Here is a 14,427-nt window from a genome sequence, read left to right on the forward strand (position 1 = left end):
CACACACACACACACACACACACACACACACACACACACACACATGCATAGCCATGTGGACACACCCACTCAGACCCACTTAAAAGGGGTTAACAGAATGAAGCCTGCAGACATCTTCGGCATCTGGGATAGTAAGAGTGTGTGGCTAGTGCACAGATATCCTACTTGAATGGCAATGAGCCTCTTTACAATATATTCACAGATGTATGCAGATTTAAGTATATTTGTCTATTTATAAATAGCTGTATGGAAAGTTGTGCAGGAGACCTTGGAAAGCCCCTTTAGTCAAACTCCCACTGCAAGTGCACACCAGTCTGACTCGGGGAGAAGGCTGTGCTCACAGTGAACCACATATACGTCCAGTTCATAAACCACTTACCTCCTGCTCCTCCAGAACCAGCAAGTCCTGCCAAGCAAAGATTCAGAAGTTATGTTTATATGTCATGGTAATTAGTGGATTTTGGTTTTCTGTGAAAGCCAAGTGTTACATAGTCACACAATTTGATGTTATGACGTTTTGGACATAATAGAAGTTGGTTACGGGATCTCTCTTTAAGGTAAACAAAACCAAAAGTAAACAGCAGAAGACAAAACTCTGGCTGGCCCACACATCCCTCAGGGAGCTCTCTGACAGGCAGTAGTGCTCATCCCTCCCTAAACCAAGCACACTTCCTGTTTCAACACAATAACCCTTTAGTAAGGAGATAAGATTGAGAAACAGAGCTCAACATGGGTGCCAAAGGCTGATAGCCAGGGTCAAGATGTCGGTTTACACACAGCCCATTACTTGCCCAATACTAAGAGAGCTGCCTGAAGAGACCCACTCCTGACCTGAGGTCAGCATGAGACAGTGAGGAGCCTAAGTGAGCCTGGCTTTGCGTCCTTGCTCGGCTGCCTACAACTGTGTGGGTACAAAGTATTTGACCTGTGCCTATCCCTCATTCCTTACTCAAGGATAATCACTATTTTGCCCCGTGCAGGGCACTATGGAGAATGACAGTGTGAGCGTGGGGACTGCCTTTCATACGACCTTGGACCGTCCCTTCTCATGCCCAGTTACTTCACAGAGAACTTCTGAAGAAGCTGGGAAGCACACACTAAAGGCTCTGCTAGGGGTCACTGGGTGAGTGCATGGAGGAAGGTAGATCGTTGAAAGCCATGGCTGCCAATGAGAACAGAGAGGAAGAGGCCCAAAAGAGGGGTGGATGGGGCTAAGGGACCCTCATCCCCTGTGTCAACCGGGGAGCTGACAATTCCTAAACAAGTATGCAAGTCACACAAAATCCTTCATTTTTTGTAATATAAGGGATCTTTTGTTCAGAACTCAGCCATCTGAATCCCAGGAAAAGCCAAGCCTGCCCTGTGTCGTATACTTTGGGACACACTTCATATTTGCATGTCATTACACACTTCACTGCAAGATTCTCTCTTCCACAATTCCCTCTGATCACAACCACCCGGCCATGCAGCCCATCTCTCCAGAATTACAGGTAAGGAGGTGGAGATTCAGCAGGGCCTGGGTTAAGGTCACCTGGCCTCGTTCCTCTGAGACCTGTAAGGGCACAGTCACGGTGAGTAAAACATGAGGGACATCCCGACTACCTTTAGTCCAGCAAGTCTCAGAACTGGGGCATTTTGCTACAGCCCCTGGCCTGGTGACAGGGCTTTCCTTGGCAGCCAGGCTGTGGGAACAGCCTTGCAACAAGAGTCCCCAGGGTCTCAACGTTCAGCCCTGGAGGCAGGAGGGATGCCACAGGCTGCCAGGCCACACTTCCTTTTTCAGGAATCCTTGCTTTGGATTCTATCTGCTTAGAAGAGGGTGCTCCTGCCAGGCATTGTGGTCTACCAATGCCCCACTAGACAGCACCCAAAAATTAAAAAACAAAACAAAACTCTTATTTCTGGATTTGTGGGTACCAACTAGGTCTCTTCTTGTTGTTTTCCAGTTTGTAATTTCAACCTGAAAGGTCTATTTTATGTCAGTAATGGTGTTTCTTAATATAGTCCTATTGATGATTTTTCTTGTGTCTGTTTATACATGTTTGTGTACATACATGAGTTCATATGTAGACATGTGTGTGCTGCAGATCCTATGTGATATCAGAATGTAAGCTGTGGTGTTTGTTCTCATGTTCCACATTGTCTGAGACTGTGTGTCTTATTTTTTTCCACTGTGACAGGCTAGCTGCCTTGCAGGCCCTGAATATTTTCTGGTCTCTGCCCTTCATCTTGCTGCAGGAGTGCTGGGACGATGGATGCCAGCTACTGTTTTAAGTGGGCTCTGGGGATCTGAAGTCAGTCTTCAAACTTGTGCCAGCTCCTGGTATTGGGTTTTTTTAAATGGAATTTTGATTTTGATCATTAGTTTGTTGCTAATATTAAGTTTAAGAAAAGCAAAATATTAGATTTAAGAGTGCATGATTTTCCAGGCAGTGATAGGGCACGCCTTTAATATTAGCACTCAAGAGGCAGAGGCTGGTGAATCTCTGAGTTCCAGGCCAGCCTGATATACAGAGTGAGTTTCAGGACAGCCAGGGCTACACAGAGAAACCCTGTTTCAAAAAACAAAAACAAAAACAAAACCAACCAAAGAAAAACGAGTGCATAATTTCACATGTACTTAAAAAGCCAAGAAATGCTTTAAACATTGAGATTTCGTCCTGTAGATTTTTATATAATCCATGTTCATCAGGAAAGTTAGCTACAACTATCTAGACCTACTAGGTGGTGGCGAGGGTCAGGAGGGTGGCACACACATACCCGCTTCTCCCACTTATCCAAAGCCAACTTAATCACACACATTGCTTCTGGAAGGATTTGGGTCAAGAAAAATGCCACTGCATTCTAGCAAAGAGAGGCAGAAGGACAGCAGCTTCCTGCTCACACCGAGACCAGTCCAGCTTCTGCTCACCCTATGAGTCCTGTGACTGACAGGGTTTCTAACAATAATGTGTAGAAGCTGGGTGACAACTCTGATAGTGTGACTGTTGTGAGAGAAAGGCACCCCTGGGCAGCGACTCCAGGACTCTGGGGCGGGGCCTTTAGAGGGGCTCGTCGTCGTGGTGATCAGAGGGAATGGACTAAGAATCTGTTCTCAGAGCCTGGTGTGGGAGGATTCCTGTTGCTCATCCTCCAGAGGCTACGAAGGAAGGACATGAGCTTGAGGCCACCCTGAGTTAGGAAGTAAGTTCTAGGCTAGCACGGGCCATCTGGTCCTGTATTTAAACAATCCAACTTGTATTATGAAGTACGAAAGGTACGTTGCTGCTGATATAATTCTAATTTGTTTTAAGGCCGCCATAGTCACTTTAAGTGCAGCACAGCTTAATTTGCTTAGTTAAATCTAACAGATTAAATTTTGCCTGACTTTATTCTAGCAGGGTACAAACACTATTTGTGTTTTGTTTTGCTTTGTTTTATTTGGTGTGTGTGTGTACATGTGAGTGTGTGTAACATACACACACACACAGGTGCCTTGCAGAACAGAGGGCAATCAGAAGACACTTTACAGGAGACAGCTCTCCCCTTCTTTCAGTTCCCATGGTTGAACAAACTATTTTACAAATTAAGTGAAAGCAAAGGCATGAGAATATTCAATTCTGTATGTTTGGGTTGAGCTAAGTTGAAAGGCAATGAATGGTCTCAGTTTGAAAGATCACCTTAAAGGCATACAGAAAAACACTACCCGTTCTGATCAGTCCTCCACAGCTCACGTGAGTTATTTCCCCACAAACGGACTCATTTCCCTCACTCAGCACAGGCCCCATTGCCTCCTGGACACAACTTCAGGCTGCCTCTCCAGCTTCTTCCATGCCATCTAGCTCTGATGCAGGCCACCTCCTCGAGGCTTAGCTTTGCTCTGGTGACTAGCATCCTAGTGAGGATGGCTGCAGTTTTAAGTTTTCAGAGCTAAATTTATTTTATATATATATATATATATATATATATATATATATATATATATATGTGTGTGTGTGTGTGTGTGTGTGTGTGTAAAACATATATATACCTGATAACTTGCCCCCAGTTATGACAGCACACCTTCTCCCTGGGCAGACTACCCTGCCCTACTGTCCTGGCAAGGTGAGATCAAGTCTATGCAAGTTCTGAAGTCATGGAGCCTCACAGCTTCCTTTACCTTTTGTATCTCGGGATGAAAAATTTCCCTAGGTCCTTTCTCAAACTTGTCCAGGTTCATGGCACTGAAATAGAGCAGACAGAGTGAGCCAGTGAGGCAGGGACTGAAGCAATAGGGAGCAAGGCATAGTTCTCTGGATAGACGATCTTGTCTAAAGAAATCATGGTAGATTCTCTGAGGGGCCTGACACACTGGAAACAGATCAGCAAGTGAGTGGAGAATGACAGAATCCACAAACTTCACCAATTGCCATGTGTAACTGTCCCCTCAGGGCACTCATCAGTTAGAGGTAGCCATCAGGGACTCCTTGCTGTTCTCCCAGATTGCTGTTGACTTATTTATTGTCCATCATTGGCAATTTCATAAGGTCTATGATACTCTTTACCTCCAAACCCAGAGCCACAGAGACCTAGGTCTAAATCTCGTAGTTTCCTAGCTCTGCAGAACCCCTCCTGCTCCCTGAGGCCCTGATTCCTCATAGGTGAATGGAGACAACTGTAGATCGACATTGTACAGCTGAGTTAGAGTCACTGAGGAAATGCTGGCAATGCTGTAGTGTCTGACAAAGAAGCTACTGTTGCTAGGATGTCATATCTTATCTGGGGACAGAGTGACAGGCTCCATCTGGGTGGAGATGAGAGGGAGGTAGGAAGCTAGGGGCAGCAGCCAGATGTGGCAATCCTTTCACTTGCTGTTCAGTGAAGAATAAAGCATATCCCCCAGGGAGCCGTTGCTGACATCTGGGTTTCTATTGCAAAGTATAAAAATAAAATGAAAACCATTTCTTGATTTTTTTCCCCTAAACCCAAAGTATCCAAGTGAACACAAGGAAAAAATAGCAGTGGGTAAAGAATGCAGCCTAGAGAGATGCTCAGGAGCCATGACCAGACAGATGTGCAAGATGTTGGCTGTGGGGTCCCTCTTTGAACCTCTATCTTATCACCTGTAACAATGACTGTCCTGCCATCTGGGGCTACCTTGAAGACTCTAGAATGACATGCCAATGCCTGGCATGTCAATCAAGGAAAAGCACTGGATCCTAGAACAGGCACTCCATACAGACCTCCAAATTGCGGGGGCCTCTGTCCGTGAATACTCACCTTAAGATGGACTTCACAGACAGCGTTTTTGTGGGACTGTAGGGGAGACATATTTTTTGCGTACCCTGGAAGAATCAAAGTACCAATGAGTGATGTGTCCAGCCCCGTTCACCTCTGAAGAGCCTCAACTGCTCACTGTAGTGAGACCATGCCTGTAGGCTCGAATTCTTCTTTGAGGGTGGGTGTCTAAACAAACATTCTACATGGGGAAAAATCCTGCTCTGGCTGACCACACCCCTTGCTCTGATTACACATTTCTGGTTCTGAGCAGAACTCTTCAACATATCAGGCCTCAGCATCTTAGTACCATGGTGAACAGTAAACCATCTGCTACAGTTTGGATACAAAACATACAACTGCCCATGTGTTGAAGACTGTGTCACCTAGTCTGTGGCATTATTAGAAGGTGCTAGAAGCTTAAGAGCTGGATCTAGTAGGAAGTCTCGGGTCACTGGGGTGATGTGCTCTCAAATGGGGAAGTAGAACCCTGCTCTTTTGGTTCCCAGCTGTCATGAGGTGAACAGCGTCCTTCAGCTCCATGGATCCTGCTGTGATGTGTCGTCTTATCACCTGCCCCAGAGCATGGACAGCTGGCCAAGGCTTCAGAGCCTCCATAGCTGTGAGCCAACATAGACCTTTCCTCTTTTCATGTCTGTCAAAATCTCAGCTTAACAGTAACCCACGAAACACACCATCCAAATCTGCCGAAAGGGGATTTTTTGGTCTCTGAGCTAAAAATTAGTTATGGGTCAACGATTTAAACAAAACAAAACAAAACAAAACAAAACAAAAGTCTCCATTTGTTCAATGAGACTCAAGTACCATGTCACCAGGTCAAAGACCTTCAACTAGAAGTTACCCAAATCTTCCAGCAAGGTTTTGATAATGTGTTCATTGCAGGCTTATTTAAAGTCATTTATTCATTTAATGAGAACTTACTGTGACTAACTCATAGGAAAGGCTGGATAAATTCTTATCTAATGAACAGGACCAAGGAGCTGCCCGAGGAGTCCTGGGTCCAGACCACCCAGACCAGATAAGCTTCTCTCCCCACCACTTACACAGGTGTTCCACAGAGAGCAGATGAGGTCATCAAACAGAACCCACTGAAAGGCTTCTTTGTAATTCTGGCAAATCATAAAACTGGCATCACTAACAACCAGGGGAGGGTTAGGATGTCTTTGCAGGAAATGAAGAAGTAAATACTTGTCCTGTGTGTGTGGACACTTCTACCAGCTTTTCTGTCCAAGCCAGGATCAAGGGCCTGGGGGTAAAGAAACCAATGTACAAGAGACCTGACTCTCTGGTCTTGCCACTGGCCATGAACAATTATCCCCATACAGGGCCTCAGTCCTCTTCCTGGGTTCTTCACTGGACTAAACTTGCCTTTTTTTTTTTTTTTTTTTTTTTTTTTTTTGATTTTTCGAGACAGGGTTTCTCTGTATGGTCCTTGCTGTCCTGGAACTCACTTTGTAGACCAGGCCGGCCTCGAACTCAGAAATCCGCCTGCCTCTGCCTCCCAAGTGCTGGGATTAAAGGCGTGCACCACCTCGCCCTGATTAAACTTGCCTTTTTGGTACGGATTGGAAACACTGTCAAACTCAAAACCATGATGATAGTAGCTCTCTTTTTAAACTTCCCAGGTCCCACTACTGGGAGCTGAGCTCTTCCTGTGGCATGTTTAGCCACACAGGAGGCTAACCTGCTCTGTGCTCCCTCAGCTCTGAGCCTCTCTCAGCTCTGTGCTCCCTCAGCTCTGTGGCTCCCTCAGCTCTGTGGCTCCCTCAGCTCTGTGGCTCCCTCAGCTCTGTGCTCCCTCAGCTCTGTGCTCCCTCAGCTCCGTGGCTCCCTCAGCTCCGTGGCTCCCTCAGCTCTGTGGCTCCCTCAGTTCTGTGCTCCCTCAGCTCTGTGGCTCCCTCAGTTCTGTGCTCCCTCAGCTCTGTGCTCCCTCAGCTCTGTGGCTCCTTCAGCTCTGTGCTCCCTCAGCTCTGTGGCTCCCTCAGCTCTGTGGCTCCCTCAGTTCTGTGCTCCCTCAGTTCTGTGCTCCCTCAGCTCTGTGGCTCCCTCAGCTCTGTGCTCCCTCAGCTCCGTGGCTCCCTCAGCTCCGTGGCTCCCTCAGCTCCGTGGCTCCCTCAGCTCTGTGCTCCCTCAGCTCTGTGGCTCCCTCAGCTCTGTGCTCCCTCAGCTCTGTGGCTCCCTCAGCTCCGTGGCTCCCTCAGCTCTGTGCTCCCTCAGCTCTGTGCCTCTGCTTAGCCTCCTCCTTACCACCTTCTCTTCTCATCAAACATACCAGAGGCAACTCTAAAGGCAATCCCAGAACAGCTTGTGGTAGGTGACAGTGACACCTTCATTAATAACTATGACAGGAGCCCAGGACTTGCAAGGTCTAGACTTGTGGTTTTCTTCACTACACCCTGGCAAAGCCCTCCCTTCCCATTTCCTGTCTTCAGCTTTTGAGAGTCAATACTCAAATAAAAGCACTCTACTTTCTGGTGGAGACATCACATGCCATATGCAGAAGCCTATGTCAGTCCACAGCAGGCAACCAGAGGTGAGCACTGTGCAGATTCAGAAGAGCGAGCTGGACATCACCTGGTTCGTGTAGTAATGCACATGTGTATACATGCATGCTTGCCTGCATGTGAACATGTGAGTGCACGTGCCTTCCAACACCTGTGTGTGCTTCTAGAGACTCCCAGAAGTGTGCTATGACAGACTGAGCAGACAGACTTTGATCCTCCTCTGTCCACCTGCTGTATTGTCTGGATGGAGTTTCTACAGTGAGTTTGAGTTGCTTCTATATACAAACCATCACCACGTGTTTAGATGGGACCCAGCTCAGTGCTGGGCATGCAGCCCAGTGGCAGAGTGCTTTTTTAGAATGTGCTTTACCCTGGTTCCATTCCCAACACCTAAAAACCCAAGCATAGATACACAGAAAGGACTGTTTACAGTAGGGTTGTATGGTCTGCTGTTCTAACTGCATTTAACCAGAGACAGCATGAACCTGTGTGTACTGGGCTGGGCAGAGACTCATAATTGTACTTCCTCCAACCCCCAGTGCTCACTTCCAGTTCCTGGAATTTTGTAACTGACTTCTGTCAACATTTCGACCTTATTTTTCTCACCTCCCTTCATTATACCCATTTGTAGCTAGGAGCAAACACTTATCTTGCTGCTGGCCCACATGTTTAGAACCCAGAGGCGAGGCTCTAGATGAAGGTGTGGGCACTTGTCAGTGGAAGGGACTAATATTCTTGATGGCCAGCCCTGGGATGCTTTCACAGTGGTCTGGGGGGGCTTGAGTCTCACCCTAATACTTCTTTAATAGTGGCCAAGAGTAGCCCCATAAAATACTATTTATTGTCTGTTAGTCCTTCTTCCTTTTGCCTGGAATACTTCCCATCTCCCCTTCTCCTTTGCCAGTGCCTACAGACTTCATCCTCTGGATTCCCATGTGCAAGCTCTCCCTGACCTCATTTTCGGGGTTCTTAGCACCTTCATCAGCACCTTCCTTACAAGGTGGTGACCACAGTTGATATTAAAGTAGATAACTGCTTCAGAAATGGAAATAAGTCAGTTTTCCCTGCATTTGTCTTGCCCACTCTTCTTGAACACCCAGCAAGCATCTAAGATAAGGACATAAGTGATGTCAAGAAGAAAGAAGATAGGGAATCAAATAAGTTCATTCCAGAAAGGCAGAAGGGGTCAGAAGGAAAGAAAGAAAAGAGGTGGGCTATGGGGTTAGATGGCAGACCATGAGGGCATGGCAAACTGCAGTTCTCCCTGTAGTGGCCCTAAGTGAGCCCTGTAGGTAACACAGTACTGGAGCCAGAGGCTTCTTCCTGGCCAGGACCTCTCACAGGGGTCTGATGTCCACGTGGCCCCTGTGGAGACATGGTGAAAGGCAGTAGCTACCAGCATGGGTGACTGGCAAGATATAGATATGGGCCTAAGGCCATGGCTTGCAGGGCTGAGCCCTGGATGAGTTATAGAGCTGAGGCCCAGAGGCAAGCAGAAACCTGAGACTGAGCCAGAGAGGAGCTTCACAAGGGTCACATAGTAAGACCGACAGACTCAGGAACACATGCTTTCCTGGGACCTAAGACACAGGAAGGGACCAACCAGTTCCATACTGGAGGTCATGGGAGTGGGTCATGCATCCCACTGCACATAATTAATTCTATATGAAAACTTACTCAAATGTGTTCTGCTGTCATGAGGTCTCAGCCTAAAGATCAATACCTAAAAATCATACCTAAAGATCAATTGCTAGAGAAACAGCAAGAGGGAAAGTCCAGTTATCTGCCCCAAACCACAGTCTTCCTGAAGAGGACCCTGAGAGCAGAAGGGTCTGGAACATTGTAATGAACAAACATAAAGCAAAAATCAATCAATCAATCAATCAATCAATCAATCAGAAACCAGAAAATTGCCTGCCTGGTGTAGTAGATAAGGGGCTGGATGCAGGCACAGTAGTTTTTCACTAGGAGAACAATGGGCACCCACTGACATGTATGCCCCCTGCCCCTGCCACTCACACAGGGTTCCCAGACCCACTGATGGCTCTGCTTGTCACACAGGTGGCCTCTTTTATGGAGATGACATTGAGAGGGGATGTGTTGGTCCAAATCGTTTGAGTCATTGGAAAGCACCTGTCCCTGTGAACCTTGGTCCCAATAAAGTCCCTTGTAATGAAAACGACTCTGATAGAAATAAGTTCATGAGAGACACCAAACAAGATTTTTACCCCAGATTTGCTTCAGAAAAAGAACAATTTCTGAAAATACTATAGAAGTTTACTTCAATGGGGGCGGCAGCAGCCAGCTGTTAAACTGGGCCCTGGAGTTAGCTATTCATTCAACACATACTCCTGGAGCTGTGCCACTGTGTGAGGCATAGGGACACGACACAAGGGGAGGACACTGAGGGAGACAAGAGTGTACCCTTGGGTGGGAAGACACACGGAATGCATTATGTACAGTGGGAACACCTTGGTCTCTGAGCTCTGGAGTATACTTGGTCTGTCATCTATGTGCAGGAACTTTTGTCAGGCCATTTTAACTTCTGTCATTGCAATAGCAGCGAGTGAGATTTGGTTAGTTAAGAAAACATCTAGTAGTTTTCAACCTGTGGGGTTAGCTAAGACCATCAGAAAACACAGATGTTTATGTTATGATTCATCACAATGCAACATTACAGTTATGAAGTAGCAACAAAAATAATTTTATGGTTGGGGGTAGCCATAACATGAGGAACCATATTAAAGGGTCACAGCATTAGGAAGGTTGAGAACCACTGATCTAGCATATAGTAAGTGCATAATAAATGTTTGTTTTTCTTCTTCTTACTGTTTTAGCTCGCTATTTTAGAAGTACCTAATCACAATTTGTTGAGTAGTAGTAGTTTCTAGAATTTTTTCTTTGTGAGATAGTCTCATATTGGGGAAATGACATCAAACTTGCTACATAAGTGGCCCTGAAACTCCTGATTCTCTTGCCTCCAATTCCCAAGTGATGGGGGTCACAGGCATGCACCGTCTCACCTGGTTTACGCAGTGCTTGGATTGAACACAGGATTTCAGGCAAGCTAGGCAAATGCCCTATCAACAAAGCCATATCCTCAGCCTTTCTTTCTAGGAAGTTTAAAGTTGTTACTTTATCACTATACATGTACGTGATTTGCTATTTATGTGTACATGTATGTGTGTAGGGGTGTGAGGGTGTATTTTCTAGGACAACCAAGGTTCACAGAGAAACCCATTCTCACAACAACAACAACAACAACAACCCAAAAGTAATAGCTAAGATTAATGAAGTAGTAGGTTGTATAAAACACACTACTATTTCCCAGAGGCCAAGACTTAGAAGTGGCTGATTTTGAGAGTGACTTTGAGATGGGAGAAGCTGCTGATAAGCAGAGCTTGGAGGCCCCAGCATAGAATAGTGGGCTCTGAATCATCTACAGTGAGAGGAATCACCTGAAAGGCGCTAACTGAACTGAGATGGGGTGAACTACAAGGCCCTCCCAGCACGTGTGCCAATGACATCAAACTCAAGTCAGGTACTCACTGTTTTCCGCCAAAGAATTGCACGATACTGAGGGACACGCTGATTATTCTGGTCAGAAAGGGTGACAGACAAGAAGAAGGGGCTCTTCTCTGCATCATTTCCAATGTAATTCTGATGGACTAGAGAAGAGACGGTCAGTAAGGATGCAGCTGGTTCCTTCAAACAGAAGTGGCCAGCCCTCACATGCTATCCCAAGGCTGACTTGGGTAGGACTGACCACTTATTGTGCACCCACTTCCCTCTGGCCAGCGAATGGCTCAGAAATGAACATGTGATTCAATGCTGGCTGAGACGGACGAGAAATCTGCCAAGAGCCTTATGGAAAGGCTCCCCACTCTAAAGATGACCCCCTCCTCTGGATGTTGTAGTGTCAGGTGATGTCTGGAGCTGCTGCAGCCATTGTATGGTCCTAAGGAGGGCAAAGCCATCACACTAAGGTTGAGAATCAGAAAAAGGGGAAAGGTTCTAGTCCTCTGATACCACTGAACTGTTTGCTGCCACCAACCATAGAGCCTTCCCTGGATGATCTGTAGCTTGCTATGTAGGTCATGTTGGCCTCAAACTTTATTGTTTGATTCCTTCTTGTTTAATCCAGTTTGAGGCTTTGCATCACCGCTTAGGATGCTGGTGGCATTCAAACTCACAGCAACTCTTTTGCTGTGAAGCCAGTGCTGTCGGCACTCCGTGCACAGCCATGGGGAAGATGACCAGCACATTGCTTTCTTCTATATCCCCCACCCACCCAAGTAACCCGGCTTGGCCAGACCAGAGCTTTTTAGAATAATACTGTAACAGTTTTCCTTGTCTTTCATGTGAAGCACATTGGTGTGTGTGTGTGTGTGTTGCACAAACATGGATGTGTGGGTGTGTATGCCTGTCTGTGCACTTAGGAAGTCAAGGGAGGCTACTAGGTATCTTCTTCACTGCTCTCAGCTTTATTGCCTTGTGATAGGATCTCTCTATTAATTGGATGTTCTCCATTTTGGCCAGGTTATCTGGCCAGTGAGCTCCCAGTATCTACCTGTTTGTCTTTCCGGTGTTGTACTGCAGACATGCTCAGTAATGCCCAGATTTTTTACATGGGGCTGGGGATTTGAACTCAGGCTGTCATGTTGCAGTGCAATCGCTCTTGCTGCCTGAGCCCTGGAACTGGTTTTTAAGACATCACTCTCATTTCCTGGCTTGAGCATCAAGTTCCACAATGGATGCCCCATGGCACATCTCTGCCATTTCAGATTTCACATCAGTTATTCGCCCTCCATTCCCAGCCCTTCTCTCATTAGCAACACGTCTGCTCTCCATCTTTCCATGCACTCTCTCTAAATGTATAATCTAAAACCCGAGCAACTGAGCTCTTGGTATGTGTTAGGCACCAAGTACTGTTATTCTTGCATATCGCATTGGAAGCTTTGTTTAGACCTATAGGGAAGGACTGAAAACAAGCTCCACTTTACAGACAGAGAAGCCAAGTTCAAGTCCCAAGGTTAATACAAGCAGAACCAAGTTGCAAACCTTGTCTATAGGCTTTGTGAGGGCAGGGGGTTTGGTTCACTTCGAATTGCACCTCACAGCTACATATACTGTCTACCAGACAAATACTTGTCATTGGTGAGTGAATATGGCAGAGCTCATCACAGTTTTATGGCCAAGAGGTTGCTCAGGAAACCATTGTTCTCCTTCATGGTCTCAAGTGAAATGTTTAGAACTCATGCAGATAGGTACTGACCTTGCTAAGTTAAATTAAAGCCTTTTTTCCATCCTGAAAATTCTTATCTATCAAAGGACTCATTCCTATGAGCTAATTCCCTCTTAACCAGGGATTAAAACAACATTAAACCCCAACCCCCACAGCACTCCTCACAACAGGCCAACCCACAATCAAGAAAGCTCTGAGTTGAAGCTTTTAGCCCACGAAGCTCACCCCTGACCTTACTGTGAAGTGCTCTGACGTTGTTGTCCTGAATGATTTCATTCCACTCATACACAGTGTTTGAAATTATTATGCAGGTTTGAACAGAATCTCTTCCCCCAGTCACCACAAGGACATAATTACCTTGTCCTAAAAAGTACTTGAAATACCACCGGGTGTGGTACTCCGGGTTTTCTAAGTGCACGTCTGTCCTTCGCCAAGTGCCTGGCAGAGCAGCTGCACTCTGTATAGAACAAAGCAGAGCGGTGTCGTTAAAATGTTTACTCAGAAAGTGAACACGAGGCTAGCACTAAACCAGGAGCCAAAGAGCCAGGGTAGAAAAAGTCAGCACTAAAAGCACACGCATAAGGGCTGTCACCACATGCTCTCACCAGCAATGATGTCCCATGTAAAGTCATGTCACAGAAACACTCCAGAAATCTTCAGGGTGCAGGAATAAAAATGAGTGAACTCAGTCCTAACAGATGTAAAGTTTTCTCTTCTCTGGTGTATGGCATCTGGGTACCTGGAAATTGGTGTCCCCTAGGCACCAGTTCTTGCCAGCATATCTCACCCAGAGGACATTGGTTAGCGTCTTACTCAAGTTCATCTTCTTACTCAAATTCCTGAGCTTTCTAGAACTTGGAAATGCACCTTACCTACTTGGCGTGTAAAATATGGACAAACAGAATGAATAGCCCTATAAAAGACAGTCATTATTAATGATGATTAATCCTGGTTGCCAACTTGACTGGATCTGAAATCAACTAAGAGGAAAGCCATTGGGCACATCTGTAAGAGGTTTTCTTGATTAGGTTGTCTGAAGTGGGAAGAGCCATTCTGGAGGAGGCCTGAAAAACGGAGGTCTGAGGAAAAAGGCCTTTTATACCTTGCTGTTGGATCAACTACCCTGCTGCCGCCACTGCTGCTGTTCTTTGCTGATATCAGAATGCTGAAGACCAGTGGATCTCCAGGAAACCTCCAGGCCTTCAGCATCAGACTGGGATTGCTTGAGGTGTCCATCCTTATGGACCAGGTACTGGATTCTCAGCCTTTCCAGTGTGAAGACAGCCATCATTGGAGTACTCAGATCACACCGTGTAAGCTGAGCTAATAGATCTCCTTTTAATAGATGCTCATTTTACCACTTCTCTTGCTTTAGAGAACTCCAAATAACAGCCGAACTGCTCCCCACCATCCACACACACA

At 46.2% G+C, this 14,427-nt stretch overlaps 1 protein-coding gene across 10 annotated transcripts in view; it reads right to left on the reverse strand.

Annotated features, from left to right (window-relative positions):
* The window catches only part of Garnl3 (GTPase activating Rap/RanGAP domain like 3), a 150,180-nt gene that overhangs the window by 58,296 nt on the left and 77,457 nt on the right, over nt 1-14,427 (reverse strand). For all 10 annotated transcript variants that reach the window (XM_029474022.1, XM_021156135.1, XM_021156136.2 and 7 more), the window contains 5 exons: nt 13,363-13,462; nt 11,310-11,428; nt 5,239-5,303; nt 4,139-4,202; nt 380-406 (listed from right to left, as the gene is read on the reverse strand). In XM_029474022.1, the coding sequence (XP_029329882.1) occupies nt 380-406; nt 4,139-4,202; nt 5,239-5,303; nt 11,310-11,428; nt 13,363-13,462 (375 nt within the window). The remainder of the gene's footprint in view (nt 1-379; nt 407-4,138; nt 4,203-5,238; nt 5,304-11,309; nt 11,429-13,362; nt 13,463-14,427) is intronic.

Source organism: Mus caroli, chromosome 2 (genome assembly GCF_900094665.2).
Source record: "Mus caroli chromosome 2, CAROLI_EIJ_v1.1, whole genome shotgun sequence".
Taxonomy (NCBI): domain Eukaryota; kingdom Metazoa; phylum Chordata; class Mammalia; order Rodentia; family Muridae; genus Mus; species Mus caroli.